Here is a 21,159-nt window from a genome sequence, read left to right on the forward strand (position 1 = left end):
CGCCAAATGCAGAGGAGGCCAGAACACCACACCAAGCGAGTGGCTGGGCAGTCACTAAGTGCAAAAGACCAGGTATCTAAAACCTTAGCTAAAACACTGGCTTGTTGTCACCTGTAGCAGTCATCTTTCCCCTGAAGGGTACAGATCAATTGGCAGTTCATGTTGTTTTTAGACTAGGTCTTCCTCACCTGAATGAACATAAACTTGCATAGGTAACAATTTTTCCATCAGGTTTTTCAACTTAAAGGTCTTACCTTTGGGGCAGACTTATTCTTCTTGTTTTAAAAGCTACACAATTCAGCAAAAATCCATGCGTATTTCACCCACGAGCAACACAGGGGACCACAGACCTAAATCTAAGGACTTCATCACATTTACTGTGGATATCAGACCTTTACATATTCAGATACAAATGCAATACTGCATCTTACTATGTGGCTGCTGTCAGTGGTCTGAGCTCTGGTTGGTTTAAACTGTTCCCAGGTTTCGGTCTCTAAGAGAAGCATTGGCTGAATCCATCCGCAAGTAATAGGACAATCAACGTCGTTATTAGGATCTCTTTTTACACTAATTGTTGAGATTAAATGCTCAGTGTTCATGAACGTAAGTATTGGCAACCTATTGCCCATACAAATAAATTCCCACTTTCGAAGATGTATTGGTAGAGTTGTACACAAGTGTGGGTTAACATTACAGGGTTAAAAAAAAAAGAACACACATATACCATTCAAATTCAGCATCGTTTAAAGCTCAGATCATCCAGGTATTTTGCTCAGGACTCATTTTTACTTTTCTGTGTTTGGAAAAGTAAATACAGGGAACAGACTGATGAGAATCTGTAAACTTAATAATACAAATTCATGGAGAAAGGATGGGCTAATCAATTAGTGTCGCTGGAACTAGTCATTCATGTAAGAAAAGTTAACATTTTGTATCTCACACCTGTATATAAAATTAAGTTCTTGGTAAATTACAGAGCTAAAAGTAAAAAAAGAAAAGTTACAAATACATAGCAGAAAATGTACTTATGAACTTGGGGTGGGAAGGCCTTCTCAAAATATAAAAAGTCCAAACCAAGGTGGCAAAAATGACTCCAACTTTTAAAAGCAGAAAGTAGGCACCAACAGACACCATAAACAATGTGAAAAATCTAAGCCATAGACAAATGGATTTTTTGAAGTTTAGGTATAGGGGTGTCTGGGTGGCTCAGTTAAGCGTCCAGCTCAGGTCATGCTCTCGTGGTCCGTGGGTTCTGTGCTGATGGCTCAGAACCTGGAGCCTGCTTCGGATTCTGTGTCTCCCTCTCTCTCTGCCCCTCCCCCACTCTCACTCTGTCTCTCTCTCAAAAATAAACATTTAAAAAAATGTTTTAAATAAAATTTACATATAAAAAGGGAATACCATGCAACAGCTAAGATGAATCAGATGCCACATGTATCAATACTGATAAATCCCAAGAACAATGCTGAGTGAAAAAGACAAGCCGCAGATCAATATGCACATTTATACAACGTGAACACTACAAACCAATACCATATAATGTTATTAGCAGAATGCAAAAACATATACATGGTACCAAGCATAAAAACATGGAACTCCAGGATCGTGACTGCCTCTGAGGAAAGAGATGGGGACACACATGTGGCATCGAGGATACCTGTCACGTTTTCTTTCTTGAAAAGAATCTGAAGCAAGCAAGGCAAACGATGGATGATGAAACAGGGGTGTTCTTTATACTATTCTCTGTGCCTTTTTGTGAGTTTTAACTGTTTCATACTTTTCTTTTTAATTAAATGAGACATAAAAAAGGGAGAAGGAGGAAAGGATGGGGCGTGGGCAGGAGTTAAAGAAGCATAAAGAGTGTAAACTGGCTTGACTACCTATCAAGCTGTGAAAGATGTCTAAATTCCCTAAATAAAATTAACCCCAGGAAACATGCCCTAAAACCAAGCCACAAAATGAAGCCTGAGAAGCATGTGCCTGTACCTACTCTTAACTGTCGTCTCCTGCTAATACTTGACAAAGGCAGGCAAAGCTTGCCAATTGGTATTTCCAAACACTTCCAGTAAACAATTTACAGTTTTGAATTCCTACTATTATTTTCCTAAACAAAAATATTCCCTTGGCTATGAACTCCTGTAGGTCCCCCACTGACCACAGGAAGCAAGTGAAAAAGACAGTAAGAGCAAAGATAAAACCTTGAGCCAGGGACTATATGACCTGTGTGAAGCTAACCAGAATTCATGTATTATGAGATATTTTTAGATCATAACTAAATACTGTAACATCATTACAGGAAGAACAGACAAGTGTGTATTGTATTACTTGAAGGCTCCCACCCATTTCTGCAAAATGTGTTAATCGCAACAGTGCAACATTGCCTAAAAGCATGACATTATGGAATGCTGGCCCAAGAATGACAAAGGCCATTGTGCCCCCGTCTTTTCTGGGCCTAACAGACAATTTCATTACAGTCTTTCATCCTACTAGCTTAACTAAATTGTAAAAGACTGGAAATTAAAAAGGCAGTAACCTAGCAAAGTCAATTTGACTTTAATTTCTGAGCTGGTGTTTTATTTCAACTCAGCATCCAACATAGTTCCTGGCACAGAATAAGCTGGCACCCAGGAAATGTCTATGGAAGAAAAGCCAAAAGCAAGAGAAAAGCCCAAGAGATGGTCTGGTAGGAGTCCTGCCTCAAAGGGCATTTAAATTCACCTCATCAAGTCACCCACCCTCCGGAACATTTGGGTGGGTTCCCTTGCTCTAAGGATGAGGCCCATCGGCCTAATATAGCTCCTCAAAGTTTACCTCAGTTCATCTGTGGTCACCTCCACAATCTCATCTTACTATTCCTTCTCCCATCAAGCTTCCCATAGCTCCATCTGCTCCACTATAAACTACTCAGTGATGTGCAGTTCCCCTAAATACCACCTTCTTCATACACAAACCATGTCTTCTGTCTGGAACTTCTTCTCCCTGTTCTTTACCTGGCTAACTTTTATTCTTTAGGTCCCAACTTAACAGAGGCTTCTTTCCTAATCCTCAAAGACTGGGTTAGGAGGGCCCCATTGAGGCCTGCGTACTGGGAGTCAGTTGACTCGCTGGTCCTTGCAAATGGTGAGGGCTCAGATTAAGGCATGTCATTGCATACCCTGCCTTTTGAACGTAGATGAAACTGCTACCATCACTGAACAAGGTGAGGTCTGGGTTCTGTCCAGCCTGGTCATGCAGATCTGGGCAGCTTGCCAATACTTTATCAGTCACCTCAGAACAGTCATGATCTGGTTTCCTTTCCTCAGAAGGTAGGAAAGTTGCAGGGTTCGGCATCTGCAGTGTTTTAAGAGTGACCAGTGAATTCTTGAGGAGGAGCCCCTGGTATTGGGCTGGCCGATTTGGAAAGGCATGAGAGTTTCTTCTCATGCACAGATTCCACACTGAACCAGTCTGTGGCCAGCCAAAACCTGCTGGCAAGGGACCCTCAAGGATGCCCAGTGGTACATCGACCTCCTCACCTGGAATCTGAGAACAGTAATCCCCCCACAAAACTACCATACAACTGTCTATCAACTCTCTTCCTCCCCCAGGATGAGCCCAAACCTGGCTCTGCAGACATTGGCAGTGAAGGGTGACAATTCCTGGGCTTCTGCGGCCTTCCTTTTTGAGGATGCATGTGCTGGATTCCTGGCCTGTCCCATTCACTGCCCAGCAGCAGGGAAGCAAAGAAAGCTGTACCTTGCTCACCACCGTGTCCCTGGCCCAGTGCATGGCACAGATTGGGGCTCAATATTTGCTGAATGAATTAATTTAAGTGTTTGCTTATGGATGATCACTATACAAAATAAAGACTGGGAGAGAATATTATCAATGCATTAGAAGTCACAACCAAATAGAAACAGAAGACAGAACATCTGTGAAATTAAGTCTAATTGAAAACTCTTTTCAGTTTACAAAAATCTTATCCTCATCCCCCAATTTTTCAGGGACTCTACTACCAAATAACGTGGGTGTATATGTATTTGAATAAGATTTTCAATACAATGCACAATTTTATTTTCCCCCTGCAAATGCATGTTACTTTGGGTTCCTTAGGACATTTCAAACCTCTCTTAAATTCCCTCAAAGTAGGCTAAAAATCTCTACTTCACTTTGCCCATATTCAGAAAATCCGACTCAGGGCTAGGACAATATGTTTTAGTTCAAATTGAAAATAAGTAAGCCAGATACCAGGCACAAAGACCACACTGCCCAGAAGATATCCTATCTCTTTCCAATGATGTACATGATAATGAAGTTTTCCTTTGAGGAATATTTTAATATTTCTTGTCAAAGTAGGGAACTATGAAACTCCTGTCTGAGGGAGGAACTAATCTTTTAAAAACAATTCAACAATTTAAATATTAAGTTTTAAATGTGATGTGTTTAATGCATTAAATACTTTTTTGCGGTTTCTTAACAGTTAAATACATCTACTACCACAGAATTTAGGACCAAATAAAATCTAAACCTTTATTTAAGAAATAGAGTATATTATGCTAAGTGAAATAAGTCAGTCAGAAAAAGACAAATATCAGATGATTTTACTCATATGTGGAATTTAAGAAACAGAACAGATGAACACAGGGGAAAGGAAGGAAAAATAAGATGAAGACAGAGAGGGAGACAAACGGTAAGAGACTTTTATTTAAAAAAATAAATGAAAAAAACAAAAAAAAACAAAAAAAACAGAGCCCGACACGGGGCTCAAACCCACAAGCTGTGAGATCATGACCTGAGCCAAAGTTGGACGCTTAACCAAGTGAGCCACCCAGGTGCCCAGACAATAAGAGACTTTTAAATACAGAGAACAAATCAAGCGTTGCTGGTGGGGTTTTGAGTGGGGGGTGGGTTAAATGGGTGATGGGCATTAAGGAGGCACTTGTTGCGATGAGTACTGGGTGTTACAGGAAGTGATGAATAACTAAATTCTAGTCCTGAATCATTATTATATGTTAACTTGGATTTAAATTTTAAAGAAATTAATAAAAAAAAAAAAAGAAGGAATCTAAGGTCCAAAGGTGGGGGGCGGGGGGGGGGGAGTGGGAGGAAGAGTGGCACTCTTCAAGGAAAAAATAGTATAACTGAGGCAAAAATGTCTGTACAGATAGAGTTGAATAGTCCTATTAACACTCTGCTATATTCACCAGTTTAGCTCTAGTTGTGTGCTCCCCTTTACCTATAGGAATTAAGTAAACACAGTCTTGAGAGTCAATCCTTGAGGTACGTCATTTACCAAATGTAAGGATTGCAGCTGATTGCCAGATGAAAGCATGTACTGAAAACAGGTGTACCATCTGTTTGATGGGCAGTACCATCAAACAAGGCCAAACAAAATCTGATACCTCCCACAAGTGTCTGAGTTTTATGCAGGAGAAGAAAAGCAGCTGTTTTCTCCTGCAAAAAAAAAACTCACACAAATGCTTTAAGGGCTGGATGTGATAAGTTCAAGTATGCAGCCCCAAAAAGGAATGAGCCAAGCCCCATCTATATTCTAAGCCTTTGTCTAAGGATCAAGAAGACGCTAAACAAAGAGCTTTCAAGACAAGAATGACTTCGTTCACCCCTTCTCCATCTGTTCCTTCAATCTATACACAGCCCAGCTGTGAGATCACTGGTCTTCTAGGGACCTCAGGGCACCACTCACTTTACCTCCTTTGTCCCATGAACTGAGTTCTGCCTTTGCAAGAATATGCTGCATGCATCAGAAGACATGTGAACAGAACTCTTTGTTCTACAGAAACAGAACTTTCCCTTCCAGGGTAAAGGTATCATCAGAGGTCAAGAAGATCTAACTACATGGTTGTGCAATACCCAAGTTGCTACGAAGATGGAGAGAAGTCCGTATGCTTTTCCTTCCTAACTCAAGAATCAGACACCATTTTCACATCACCAAGACAATGGAGAGCCAAGACCAGAAGGCAAGCCTATCTAACGCCACATTCTTTCCACCATGGCTTACAGTGTCCCATGCTGGCAAAGATTGTTGTTAGGGAGCTTCTGGGGGTTCGTTAGTGAAGCTGGAATGAGAGGATAGCCCTCACTCTACAGACCTAGGACCTGTTTAGTATTCCTCAAATTCCCAATGTCAGCCTAAAAGTTGGTTCCCAGTGCCCACTAGAATAAAAGCTCCACATGCGTTTGTCTGCCATGCTCATGGCTGAAGCTTTGGTGCCTTACAACAGTCTTTTAAGTTACATCTTGTTCAGAGACATTCTACTTCACAAAGTCACTGCTGTCTTTAGTTTGTGCATTAAAAACCCTAATGGGTAGTGTTTATTATGCTTTAGAGTCTCTCTCAGAATATGGACAAGAAAATGTACAGAGCTGACGAGGGGTTAATAAAAAGCCGAGAACACTGAGGAAGCACTTCAAAGACATAATGAAATATACCTTTCAGTTAAAAGACATCTGTGGCAGGATGAGTGCCCTCCCCAAAGCAGTCCACATCCTAGTCCCAGGCACCTGAATATGTTAGATCACATGGTAAATTATACTTTACAGATATAATTAAAGTTATAGAGGTTAAAACAGGGAGATTATCCTATATCATCTAGATGAGTCCAATCTAATCACATGAACCCATAAAGTGAGAGAACTTTCTCTGGCTAGAAGCAGAGAGATGTGGCAGAGAAAAATACAGAAATTTAAAGCATGAGGGGGTCTTAACCCACTGTGGCTGGAACAGGGGCCACATGAAAATCATGGGAAGGAATGATGGCAGCCTCTAGGACCAAAGACCCACCTCTAGCTGACATCCAGCCAGGAAACAGAGACCTCAGTCCTACAACTGCAAGGAACTGAATTCAGCTAACAACCTGAATGAGCTCAGAAGCAGAGGCATCCTCAGAGCCTCGAAAAAGGAATACAGCTCTGTAAACCCTTTGATTTCAATCTTGTGCAACAATAAGGAGTAGCCCAGGTGAACCACACTGTACCCAGACTTCTGGCCTACAGGATTATGAACTAATAAATTCATTTTGTTTTAAGCTGCTAGGTGTGTGGCTATTTGTTACATCAATAAAAGAACAAATGCAATCAGCAAGGACTTGACAAGAGAAGCAAATCCCTCTGGCCAAAATTTGCTGATCCACTAATATGGCTCCTTCTTGCAGTCCAAAACAGATTGGAAGTTACTGGAAGACAGCAGACAGAAGCCCCCATATAGATTTCTCCTGTCTGGGTAAGGTACGTGCTGCTTCAGGAAGGACCCACAAGGAAGGCAAGGGGAAGTTCGCCTGCCCAGCCAACTAGAACAGCCAAATCCACCTTGCTGAGCAGTGAGACAAAAGAAGTCACTGCTGGGTGCCTGGGTGGCTCAGCTGGTAAAGCATCTGACTTCAGCTCAGGTCATGATCTCGCAGTCATGAGTTTGAGCCCCATGTCGGGCTCTCTGCTGACAGCGTGGAGCCTGGAGCCTACTTCGAGTTCCGTGTCTCCCTCTCTGCTCCTCTCCTACTCTCTCTCTCTCTCTCTCTCAAAAATAAATAAACATTAAAAAATTAAAAAAAAAAAAAAAAAAGAAGTCACTGCTAGATGGCTACAATCCCCTGCTAGAGGTTATCTCAATGGTACAAGTACTATGAACACAAGTCTCCCTCCATAAATGCATGTATCCTGGACATATATTTCACGTATTGACCTAACCTTGTACTCATCAGAAGCCATCTTTGTGAGGATCTCAGCAGAGTCTAGCTCCCAAAACATACCTGACATATAAAATGAACTCAACATAGTTCAATAAATGAATAGGTTTTTAAATTAAAAGAATGCCTAATGGAAACCACTATTAATCCCAGAGAAATTTAAGAATGCAATAGAATTCTGACATCCAGTATTCATTTTCATTCAAGGTATAAATAATTGAGGTATGCTCCTGAATAAGAATCTAGAAGGTAAGAAGCCTTGACAATATCTAGGCAAAGAATAAAAATTTTCACTGAAATGTTCTTCAGAGCTACTTTGCTTGGTTAGGATGGATACCTAACACAGAAGAAAATTTCTATCTCGCCAGCAATTGCCTTCAGCATGAAAACAGTTCTAGTGATGATTAACTTCTATTTACTGAACACCTAATGCATGCCAGACCCCTTGTCATGTTCTTCATATGCACGACCAATAATCACAACAAAGGGTAAACTAGATTATCTGTATGTAAAAGAAGAGGAAACTGAGGCTTACTGACACTAAATTTATCGAAGGTCACCCAACTGGTAAAACTGCTAAGGCCGCACGTTTGAACCTAGATGCAGCTGACCTCAAGCCCATGCCCCCAGCCACTCTGCCATACCTCCCCCATGTTGTCTAAACACTATTGTCCAAAGGTCATCAGGAGACAGAGGAGGCCCAGGAGAAAGAATATCTTGGCTGAAGAACAGGGACACATCCATACCACCACCGACAGCAACAAAAAACAAAAAAACAACAAAAAACAAAAATAAGAGGAGAAATGCTTCAAAACAGGTCTTCCCTGAAAATCTGCTTTGGGTACAGAAACACAAATTGACAGCACAGTTTCTCTCCCCCCAACGCTGGTCCTGGCATCTGGTTGCTTCTCCTGTTGTGTTTCTTGGTGTGATTAACTGCCCATGAGCAATGATGTCGCAGGTCACATTCATCTACCATCAAAGTGGCTGAAATGTTAACCAAATGGCAGGAGTAAAAGTCTGCTTAATGTAAATGCAGTATCAATTCCAGTGCTCTAATTAAGGCCCTGTTTAACTCAAGAAATGAGAGTCACATTTCAAAATGTTTAGAAGTCATTTTATCCCAAAGGTATCCTCCAAAATCACCTTTCCACAGAACAATTTTGACCACTCACTATGATTCAAGAACCTCATTTTCTGACTTTATGGAGACAGAGTTTTCAGCAACAGCAGACAGGCAGAAGCAGAACCAGAAATACTCCCTGGGCATAAGAAATGTGCAAAAAGCATATGGCAGTGACCTTAATACCCAGTCATAAATCAAGAAGACACAACTACACCAGAATGGGCTGCAACATAGCTGACAGTGTTGATGGCACATGTCCATGTACCCTATCATGCCAACCCTCCCAACCAGGGAGGGATTTTCGGTTGAAACCTAAGTTGGCGATTGTCAGATCACGAAGGCTGTGCTGTCATTCTACTTGGAGTCCAATTCAGACATTGTGTGAGTGGAAGGATTTTCTGGGTTGTGCACACAGTAAGTGTTTAATGATTAAACAGAAACGAATGATGAATGGGCACTAATATAAGTTACTAGGACTTCTAAAAGCACCCATATTTCCAAAATGTGCATCATTCTGGCTGAGTGAACATTTCTGCCTTGTACTGAAATAAAGCAAAACAGCCAAAACTATACAAGGAAATGGTCTACCATTTATAACCATCTTTCTGGCACAATGCAACAAGTGCCAACAGGCTACATGTCTGCACAAATGAGCTAATGTAGCCACGGAGACCAGTCATCTGGGACTGCAAACATCCACATTCAGAAATATAGATCTTATTTGAAATTATACTATAGAAACATTAACCAATAGAGTACCAGACTATTAAACAAAGCAACTCAGTATTTTTTTCTAACTGAAACAGAAAATACTACTACTGGAATAAAACAAAAACATATCTTAGGGCATCTGGGTGGCTCGGTCGGTTAAGCATCCGACTTTAGCTCAGGTCATGATCTCACAGTTCGTGAGTTTAAGCCCCACATCGGGCTCTATGCTGACAGCTTAGAGCTGCTTGACTGCTTCAAATTCTATGTCTTCCTCTCTCTCTGCTCCTCCCCTGCTCACGCTCTATCTCTCCTTCAAAAATAAATAAAAACATTAAAAAAAATGTTTTACAAACAAAAACAGATCTTAAGCATTAGGCCTACGCCCTTCATACCAACTGGTTCACCATCAACCTTGCCACAAAAAAAAAAAAAAAAAACCTAAAACTCACCCATTTTTCTTACTACCTACTCAGGCAGAAGCTACAGCATCATAGAGTCAAGGAGGATACAAGAACTTTATTTTTTTTTTAATTTATAATAAAAATTTTTAAGTTTATTTATTGAGACAAAGAGAACAAGCAGGTGAGGGGCAAAGAGAGAAGAGGAAAGAGAGAATCCCGAGCAGGCCTGGCACCATCAGCACAGAGGCCCACGTGGGGCTCAAACTCACAAACTGTGAGATCATGACCTGAGCCAAAACCAAGAGTCAGGTGCTTAACTGACTAAGCCACCCAGGTGTCCCAACAAGGCTGCAAGAACTTCTTGATAGTCGGTCTAGCATGTAAACCTCAGGAGAGGTTTCTAAAGATCACTTTCTAGGGTACAATCCAGGCACAAAGTCTAGAAACCATTCTTAGAAGCCTCAGGAGAATGGATCTCCCTATAAAGAAATCATGCTTGCACAAAGTCCCAGAGGATTCTGATTTCTTGCTTTTATAATGAGGAACATCTCTTTTCAGGCACATACTTCTTCCAAGGCTCTTTCCCTCGTATTAAGAGATTCTACTGACAACTCAGAGTGCTATCTGGTGAGTAGGAAATCAGAACACTGGATGTTAAATGATGTTGTTGGAGAGGCAGGTCACAAGAGCTCTCAAAAAACCAAAGAAATCTACCAGTTCTAGAGCTATACACAACCCTCTGATGGCCAAAATGCTCAGGTTCATCTGTATTCTTTGATTAAGAATGAACATGTATACTCTCAGACTGCTTCTCTGAACTATTGCTTCCTAGGCTGATCAGACTTTGTTGCAATTTCCTTTTTCTGTAAGTGTAATTCCGTCATTGGTTAATCTAATGATTACGGGTACTCCCATCCAATTCTAAGGTTTTCCCACTGTGACAGCTCAGTGTCTCCTTGTTGATATGCTTTTTAAGAATGGATGTCCATCTTCCCAAAGATTTCTGAGATTTTTTTGTTTTTAATCTGGAGAACTCTTTCTTCAAATGAACTCTTATAATCTCAAATTACAATATAAAAAAACCCACAACATAAAAAATAGGTTTTCTCTGATTGAAACAGGCACAAGGGACCTTAGGTTTAGACTCAGAGCCATACCCAACTCATTCTTCCCCCTTTTACCTTTTGGGAAAAAGCCCAGAAGTTTGAAAGAACAGAATACGAATGAGCTAAATTATCTCTCAAATTCCCAGCCAGGCTATGTTTCCACAAAAACAAAGTTATGTTGTCCAGGGAAAATGTTCACATTCCAAAAGTATTAGTGCTTGAAGCTTCTCCACACAGCAAGCGTACTCACCAGGATCGGCTTCAGGATGTCCACATTGGAACGAAGTACTTGCTCTGCTGCATCCAGTTTCTCCCTTGGCAAGCCGCACAGCGTGGAAACTTCTTGGTCACCAAGTTGAATCACCTCTTCTAATTTTGATCCACTGCACAGATTGGTCAAATGTAACTGGTAGCCTTGCAAAAATACCTGGAAGCATTTCATGCAAAAAGAGTCAAGGGAAACTGGATTAAGAAGATGGGGTAGGTGGTGGGCCAATATAGCTTTGAAGAATGGACACCATTGCAATAGTCCACTGCATCAGATCTCTTTACCCAACTTTGGAATGTATCAGGGCACAATCCAACAGAAAACTTAAAGCCTGAATGTTGTGTTTGACTCATCATCTCCCACGCTCTTGTCCTTGTGAAGGGAAATCCTGAGTCCAACTCTTTGTCTCAAAAATGGGACACATGATTCAGCAAATAGGAATTGAGAGTTCAAGCTCCTGAAACCACTTTTATTAGAGAAAAAAACTCCCATTATTTTGGAACTCATGCGATCTTAAACTGGGGTTGGACCAAATTATGAAAAAAAAAAAGCATTCATACTATTTATTTGTAGGTATAGCTATTTCACTGATCCAAAAAACTATGTTGAAGCAATTTCAGAATTTGGAACTCTTCATTTGATTTGCCCCAGAGCAGAGTAACAGAAAGCTGAGCCTCTTTTTCATCTCATTGAAGGCCAATTCTAAGTCACTCTTAAGTATTCATTACAGCAGACCCCTGGAGAGCCTTTCCTTGGCCGTATTTTGTTTACTTAATTAGCTTTTCTGGGCCTCAATAAACTGCCCTTCTTCATACATGGTCCTTACTGTCCAATTAGACAGCAAATTCAGTAAGAGGAGGGGCTTGGTTTTCTTGCTCACTTTTCTTGTCCACAGTGCTGAAACATTACAGACAGTAAATATTTGTGGAATGGATGGATGATGCAGACTCTGTATTACTCCATTATTACCTCTCCTGTTTAAATTAATGCAGCTTGACCTGCTCGTAGTGCAATCTAGAATGAGTGATGGATCAAGAGCCTCTCCAGACCTATGCAGCCTTCTAATGTTACAGAGCACTTGGCCTGCCATGGTTTCTGGTAAGTTTTCACCTACTGCCAGACACGCAAGTGTACTTCAGTTTTCCTCCTTTCTCTAAGTAGTCCTTGCGGTCAGCCTACCTTCAGTATCGGTGTTTGAGAGCACCGACCACAGAGAGATTCTAATACTATGCAAGGACCACCTCCATGCGTAGGATGCCCCTTATTTTAAACTGACCTGATGGGACAGAGATGAAACTGGCAGGGGGAAATGGAAATTATGCTAAATGCAACTGTTTTAACAAGACTGCTGCCTTTGGCCCATCTCCCGACCATACAGCTGGTAAACACAAGGCATATTTTCCTCGTTTTATAAGGGCAAGCAGTAAGCACATTTTTCTAATTTTAAAAATTCTACATCACGTAAAACGAAGAGCTTTTTTTTTTTTAATCAGGCATAAACATTTCCAATGCTTCTGCTTATTGTAAAGATATAAGCTAGTGTGTAGACAAGAGACAGGCTAAAGAAGCAGTGCCCCTTTCTGCCAGAGAATACACTGGAGAACCTTCTATGAAAATCGAGAGCCATGCAATCAGGGTCTGCTACTCACAGCCCAGGAGCTGTATGATATCCAATTATGCCAAAGGAAGGGGTCTGAGAATCTAAGGTTAAAATTCTACATAAACTACCATTACTTCCTGGTTTTACAAATTAAGGGGAAAAAAAAAACATTTTCTCCTTATAGATTTTTTTTGTCCATCATTAAAGGAAGCATCAACTTTTAAAATCTCCTGTCTTAGATTTTATAGATAGTTGCTCTGATCAATACTCCTCAACTCTGATTACCATCTCAGAACTGTAAAAGAAAATTTTTTTTAAATGTTTATCTTAACTTGAATTCATCTCCCTTCCCCTTTAGGGGGATGTTATCAACAAATGCTAGTTGACAGGCAGGAAACCAGTTTTATCTCAACCAGCTGGCCCACGACACCAGGCTGCACATTCCACTCTCTGGATGGTGGGGCAATGCCAGCCTGGGCAGAGAAGTGAAAGCTGGTGAAGGTGAACTTGAGCACCATTACAAAGACAGGGACTCTCAAACAATGTAACTGCCATCAGCCCCCCAAGGAAGCCGAATCTTACAGCTTACCTTGTGGAGACTGACATCAGCCCCCAGCATTTTGTCCACAGTAGGCCTTGGCAGAGAGAGGTTGTAAATCAGGAATCCAGAGAAGGTTTCATTGTCCACTAGGAAATCCTGAAGCTTCAAGCCTGCCGAGAAATAGTATTTTATTTTCATTTAATAAGTTAAAAAAAAAGTAGTCAGCACAATGGGGCAGGTGGAGAAAAATAATATTGATGGCCTCATTTTTTTTAACTATTTTTTTCTTTTTTCTTTTCTTTCTTTCTTTTTTTTGTGTGTTTATTGAGAGATAGAGGGAGAGAGGGAGCATGCACATGTACAGAGAGAGAGAGAGAAAGAGAGAGAGAGAGAGAGAGAGAGAGAGAGAGAGAGAGAATCCCAAGTGGGCTCCACATAGCACAGAGCCTGATACGGGGCTCAAGCTCACAAACCTTCAGATCTTGAGCTGAAATCAAGAGTTGGAAGCTTAACCAACGGAGCCACCCAGGTACCCCCCAATGGCCTCGTTTTAAACAAATTGATAACCACAGGTTTCTGGCTTAAGCATACAGAGAAATGACGTTCAGGGAGCTTTGCTTTACAGGAGAGATGAAAAGAATGTCTTCCGAAGATGTGTAGAACCGCAGTCAGCGTGTGCTCCTAGCCTCAAAAGCACCACAGTGCTCCACACACTCACATAGCTTTTCCTTGCTTTTCGAGGAAAAAAACCAAACCCTTTAGGTGATCTCGCCCGACCCATCTGAAATTTGTGAAACTAACACCCCTGCTCCTGTCTCCCCAATGCCATCTCAGCTACAAATCGGAGATATTTAAAGCCTTAGTCCCACAAGCCCCAGGGGCTGATTTTCTCTTTTGCAGGAGAGTTGTTCCTAAACTTGAGTGGGCATCAGAATCACCTGAGGTCTTGTTAAAACAGATTATCGGTCCCCACACCACCCCCAGAGTTTCTGATTCAGCCAGCCCGGGATGAGGCCAGAGAATTCACATCTCCCTTGAGCTTCCAGGTGATGTGGATACTGCAGGTCTGGGCCCCACACTTTGAGAGCCGCTGGTGTGAAGCATTATGCATATCAAAGCACTTTGACAGATGTGGTCTCATTTTAATTCCAACTGTGGAACAAATGATACAGAGCTCCAAAACCCAGGTCTGCCAGGCTTTAGGAAAACACAGCATATATTTAAAAATTCACCCTGCTACATGACTGGATTGGTAAGGGGTTTCAAAAAAAATCCTTTTAAATAATAAACCTTCCAGGTACAGTCTGGTAATTAAAGCAGAAAAGGCACTGGCCGGAGAAATCCTCAAGTTTAGTCCCTGGAGTTGGAAGCTGTGCCTGGTGGTATCATTTGGGTACTTGAAATCATCTTTCTGACACTCAGGCTTTTTTATCTCCAGAATGAGAGTTTTCTAACCAGATGTTTAGGGACCCTCCTGACTCTGAAATGGTACAGTTTTCCCTCCCCTGTTTCATGTGTCCACTTCTCCTTCTGCCCCACCTTCTTAATAACCCAACTTCTTTCAATAAAGAGAAAACCAGCTCATCACAACCACGTGACTAAGCAATGCTCATTCGCAGACTGCAGCCCACAGGCCCAGGCACTAACAGACCTCTAGAGGGCAAACCTTGCAAACCCAATCATTTAACTGAAGCAAAATAGAGGTGTGATCTGCAAATGGGACTACAATGTGAAGCTTAATACTGGTTGCTGAAGGAGGTCATGAGATAAGGCAGGAGGAGGGCACAAAAGCTCAACCAGACTCTCATCATTGCTGCCAGATCCAGGTCTGTTCTTAAGCAAACTTTAATAATTTAGAGTTCTAGAAAGGATAAATTAAGCACGATTCACATCTTCCCATCTCTAGAGAAATGACTGTCTGGTTACACCTGACCAGCTAACGCCTATTTATTCCTTGTGACACATTCAAGAGGCTGTTCTTTGCCCAGCTAGTGTCACTCCTCAGACCAGGTGCTCCTGCAAACAGCAACCAGCCTGCTGCTTCCATAGGTGCACCTGCCTGGTGCTCCCCATCACATATGACATTATACTGTTACCACAGGGCTCATTCCTATAGTTGCCAAACCTCAGAGCACCTCAGATTCACTTAGGAAGCATACTAAAATGCAGTTTCTTGGGCCCAATTCCTAGAGATCCTAAAATAATGGATCTACAGTGGGACCTGAGAATCTCCATTTTTAATAAGCATTCCTTGTACTTCTAATGTAGGGAGTCTGGGGACCATACCTTAAGGAATGTTGCTTTATTTGCATATTATCTCCACTGGTATACAGAATATGTGTTGTTGCTTTTTAAGCAAGCTCTACACTCAATGTAGGGCTCGAACTCACAAGAGTCATGTGCTCTACTGACTGAGCCAGCCATGTGCCCTCAGAATATGTGTTTTATTTCTGTATCCCTGTGCCCAGATCAGAGCCTGGCAAAGAACTACTGGTCATTACAAAAATAGGATGGCTGGATAAGAAATAATAGGAGGTGGGATTAGGGCTGGGAAGATTCCAAAAGTATTTGAGTAGCATCACAGATTTCCTTTCAGTTGAGCAGATCCAAGAAGGGCCCAGAGACATCAGGACAATTCTCAGGCTACACCCCAGGAGTAATCAGGACCCCTATCTTAATATTCCCAGTGACACAAAGTAACACCCAGGTGTTTACCCCTGTGGTAGGGATAAACGAGAAAGAAGGTAAGAAAGCTAGCAGCTTCAATTGAAGCCTGGCATGAAAAGCCAGACACTGACCATTGTGGAACAATGGGGAAAACACCACAATGGGGGTCAGAAAACCTGGGCTCTGTATCCATTTATTTGCCAGGGTATCTCACCTAAGCTGCGTCTCCACTGCCTTACTTATAAAACAGGGATTAAAAAAAAAAAAAAAAGACATCTCTGAGCCCTGTATAAAGCAGAGTATACACATGAGCTGACCCTCACTGACTTCATGAACCACAAATTCCTCCTGAGCATGAAAAGCCAGAGCAGGACGTGGACACTATGCTAGGGAACTTCACAACAGCCTCCTCCCTCCAGAAGAGGGTTGCTAAAGTGTGGGAGGCTGACCTAGGCTGCACTTGCAATGGGTCTAGGTCATGAGCAACACTCTTGAGACCAGCAAGTATGTTTATAAGACTCTTCTGTTATGTCAACAGGCTCTGCGAATGGCAACAGCTGGATGTGATCTATCAGTGAATCCCCTGGATGAGACAGAAGAACCAAGAGGCCAATTAAATAGTCAACAACCCTTGGCAGTGCACGTGCACAGGGTAGTGAGGTCGCTGGGTCAGGGAGCAGCAGGGAAGGCCAAAGATCCCTGGCTACAGAGAACTCGCATTCCAGTCACATGCGTACCACACATGGAGACTCAGATTCACACCCTACCACCACCACCATCTACAGCCAGTATGGACAAAGAAAAGCAATGTGGTACGGTGCACTGGTTCTCAACTTTGGCTCTGATTAGAAACAAATAGGTAGTGTTACAAAAATCCCAATGCCTAGGCTACAACCCCCAACATCTACTCAGAACTTTTGGAGCCGACACCCAAGTATCAGAATTTTATACAGCTCTCCAGGCAATTCTAGCTGAGTCTGAGAAACAATGGAGTGGTAGAAAGATCAGGGATGTGAGGCCAGAAAAACCTAATTTTGATGCTGGACTCTGCTGTTGATTGACTGTGCCTTTGAGAAATGCATTTTGCCTTCCTGAGACCAACTTTTCTTCCCTAAGAGGTAAGGATAACATTATCACCACCTTTCCAAGATATGAGGATTGGAGGTATTCACAGGTAAAGCATGAACAGTGAATAATAAATGGTAATAATTTTGTGATTATTGAAAAGGTGTTTTTTTTTTTTCACCTGACTTTACCAGTGTACTCTAGTGAAGTATAGGGAAAAGGTAAGGACACGGTCCTTGCCCTCAAGAAATTTTCAAGGCTGATAAGGGAGATGAAGAGACATGTCAATGAAGCAGAAGGAGGAATGAGAAAGCCAGAGGAAGGCAGTTCATGCAAGTGTTTGACCAAGATGAGACTTGTCTGCAAGTGCTTGAGGCAGCGGGGAAGAGTCTGGCTGAAGCCAAATTCTGGAAAACGACAGAGGGCCAAAAATCTCTTTTGAGGTTGTGGCAAGTGAGATCTCTCATCATGGCAGGGGCCAGGACACCCTGTAGCCATAGTGCTATGTACTTATAGGTTCTAAATAAATGTTTTTCAATGAATAAATAAATCAACAAGCAGATAAACACAGAGGAGATTTCTCAAAACCTAAGATTTGGGGAGTAGAATGGGAGAGAGGGGAGGAAGGCATGTAGTGGGAGACAGGAGTGAGGTGGCTTTGTACCTCTGGTCTCAGTTTTTTCCATTCTGTAGTTGGCAAGAAAATGAGTGGAGAAGCCAAGAATACGGAGAAAGTCAGATGTATGAAACAGTCCTTCTTCCCCTTGTCTTAGCTAACTCCTACCCTTTTTTTTATGACTTGGCCCATGAGTCATCTCCTCCAGGAAGCCTGCCCTGACTTTCCCACCTCAAGCTGGATTAGGTAGCTGTCCTCTGTGCTCTGTTGGCCTCCTGTGTTTCCCTCAAGCAGCACTCAGACCGAGCTACAGTTGTCTGGGCACCCATCTTTCTTGCCAGAAGAATAGAGCCAGAGCCTTGAGAGCCAGGACTTTGCTGTTTCAAAGCACAGCAGTGCCCAGTACAGGGGAGGCACCAGAAGATCTGAATTCAAGTCCCAGCTTTGCTCTCTCCTCAGTGTGCAGCCATGAACTTCACTTTTCCCCTTTTCTTAATCTCTCTGGGCGGGCCTCAGTTTCCTTAGATATAAAATGGAGCTAATAACATTCACAGGTTGTCACGAAAACAGAGATCAAGAATGTGAAAGTACTCTTTCAGAGGAAAAGAGTTAGATAACTAAGAGGGTGTACATGCTGTCACAGAACACAGTCATCACAGAGCTAGACTGGTCACTAAATTCAGCATGAGCCTCTGCTGCCCACAGAGAAGACCAAGAGTCACTACCCAGCCGGAGGCCAGGAGAACTTTCCTACTGCAATGCCTCCAATATGAACTGAAATACTCCATCCACTGAACTCAGCCCCCTTGGTTGTGCCTGAAGGAGCAAACAGTGGCCTGTCCATTTCCCAAGAGCTTTGCTTTAGATGCAAAAAGGCAGGGCAAAAGAAAGAAGAAACAAAAACAAAGACAAAAAACCCAATTCAGGAGTTTGGAGTCTAAAGAACAAAACAAGTGAAGTGTGTGTTTGTAGGCTGAGGAAGAACAGAACAGAATCCTCAGTTTCTTGCCAATCCTCTGGGCCAGGCCTCGCTGACCAAGCTTAGGAAACACTTCCATGGCAGCCAGGGGAGAGGCCCCGCACACGGCAAGATGCTTTCATGACACTATGTGTTTCTTCTGCTTCTCTCCGGGCTGACTGAGAGCAGCTGAGGACCGGAAAGGGCAAGGAAGGCGGGGCGGGCAGGAAGGCGGAGGAGGGAAGCCTTCAGCAGAGCCGGCTGGGGTTACTCTCGGTCAGTACCCTCCAGTCCCCAGCTCAAGTTTCAAGATCCCTGTAGTCTCTTTTGTTCAACATGAAAAGGAACCACAGCAATCAGCTGCTTGAGAAGTGGGTGGAGGAGGCAAATGAAAAAAAGAAGTCCAGAAAGAGATCCGTCAGCATCCAAAGCTCAGATACTCTTCTTAAAAGGACCCCAGGAGGGTCTCCAGCCCCTCACCCTGTCAAATGGGCAATGGGCTGGAGGGGACCAGGTCAAATTCTAACTAGTGGGAAGCTTGTCCAGCCATATAAACAAAACCTTGAGAAAGTTTCTTTGCTACAAAAGGGCTGGTAACAAGCACACTCCGGTGCTTTTTGTTGTTAGGGTTTTGTTTTGTTTTCCTGATGTTAGGTCTCTACTTCTCCAAGGATTGCTACTGCCTGCATCCTAGAGATGGCTGGACCCTCCTTCTCTGGGAAGATCAGAGCTTCTCTGGGAATTTTGGGGCTCTGGACAGCGAAGCAAGGCACGGTGACTGGCCGCTGCCTAGGTGATCCCTTAGGGCAGGTGAGAGGACGTCGGGAGCTTGGGGTGTTATGTGTGTGTTTTTATATATATAGCTTCAGAACCTCTCTGCCATGCATCTGGGCCTGGGGTTCCCAACCCAGGAAAAGTTTTCCTCCTTACAGTGAGGGCTTGCTGAGGGGATACCAAGATGTATCCAAAGAGTTTCAGGTTCTAGAGTCTGGCCAACCTGGTTCAAACCTCAGTTTCAGAATTTTCCAGTCATGTGGCCTTGGAGAGGTTACTTAAGCTCTCTGAGCCTCCACTGTTCTATAAACAGAAGTTTACCTTTACAAGGAGTCTGGGTTATTTTAAACAAGTTCAAAATAAATGCCAATAAAGTCATGGACAACAATTATGTGAAGGGGTCCCAAGAGAAACCAGAATATTTAGGGTTATGCTCCCTGAACCCTTTGAGGCAAGTACTGGGGAAGCCAGAGTCTTCTCCTGAGACCAGTGGGAGTGCTCTAAGTTTAGGAACCACATATTCCTTAAAGTATTTTACACGTAGGGTTAACTTGCATTAGTTCAACAAACTACTAAATGGCTACTGAACCCAAAACACTAGTGCTGTGGTTCAAAGGAACAGTATTTCTCAGTGCCTCTTGAAGGCAGGAGCCTGTAACAAAAGAGATGCTATATAAAGACATGGTCCCTGTCCTTGCCTTCCAAGAGGGGAGGGAGAAAGGATCAGATGAGCAGACTTGTGAGCCTCCAGCCCTCTCTGCAACTCCACAGTCAGTCATCACTGAAACCAGGGGGTGGAGAGAGACCTCTACTAAGGCAGCGGCACACCCATGTCTTCCTGAGAAGCAGGCAGGGTGGGCTGTTGGCAGTCCCTGAAATGAGGACTGATGTCAGCTGATAAGAACCTGAATGGTAACCAGGTCCCCAAGGAACCAGTAGAGGGACACCTGGGTGGCTCGGTCAGTTGAGCATCTGACTTGGCTCAAGCCATGATCTCACAGTTTGGGAGTTCGAATCGCACATCGGGCTCTCTGCCATCCGCAAAGAGCCCACTTTGGATCCTTTGCCTGCCTCTCTCTCTCTCTCTCTCAAAAATACATAAACATTAAAAAAGAAAAATAACTAGTAGAGACTGTGGCCCCCGGGGGAAAGGGTGATGTGTTAACACTGGCCAGGAGCACTCCTGATGCAGTGAGGCAGTGGGCACAGTAGGCTGGCTTTGGAAGCCCAGCAGGAAATGAAGGTAATGTGAAATGAAAGGTAACCGAGGAGGTAACATTGGCCCACATGAACTCTTCACGTGAAGAGAAAGCGAGGAAGAGACCAGCAGCCAGTATTAGACAAAGCAAGAAATTAGCTGAAAGCACTCTGCATGTAGAATGCTTTGTGAAGGCCAGGGAGGTGGGAAGGTGGAAGAAGGTGCCCAGAAAAGGCAAAGAACAATGAGAAGGAAAGAAGCCAAAAGTATGAAGAAGCCCAGAGTCCAGAAACAGGAAAGACTGAACCAAATAGGAAGGGTGGAGAGAAAAAGAGCTGGGAAGAAAGAAAAGAGTTTGAGGCATTAAGTCCTCAGTGATGGCCAGTCTCCAACTGAAAATGCGACCAGACACTCCTAACACCACGTGGTATGGGATCAGAATTGGC

The 21,159-nt window shown here is 42.9% G+C and overlaps 1 protein-coding gene across 5 annotated transcripts in view; it reads right to left on the reverse strand.

Annotated features, from left to right (window-relative positions):
* The window catches only part of ABCA1 (ATP binding cassette subfamily A member 1), a 136,390-nt gene that overhangs the window by 70,052 nt on the left and 45,179 nt on the right, over positions 1-21,159 (reverse strand). For all 5 annotated transcript variants that reach the window (XR_003964313.2, XM_030294117.1, XM_030294114.1 and 2 more), the window contains exons 6-7: positions 13,484-13,605; positions 11,277-11,453 (exon numbers count right to left, since the gene is read on the reverse strand). Coding sequence is in view for 4 of the 5 variants with exons in the window: in XM_030294117.1 (XP_030149977.1) it covers positions 11,277-11,453; positions 13,484-13,605 (299 nt within the window). In the remaining variant the exon portion in view is untranslated. The remainder of the gene's footprint in view (positions 1-11,276; positions 11,454-13,483; positions 13,606-21,159) is intronic.

The sequence above is a fragment of the Lynx canadensis genome, chromosome D4 (assembly GCF_007474595.2).
Source record: "Lynx canadensis isolate LIC74 chromosome D4, mLynCan4.pri.v2, whole genome shotgun sequence".
Taxonomy (NCBI): Eukaryota; Metazoa; Chordata; class Mammalia; order Carnivora; family Felidae; genus Lynx; species Lynx canadensis.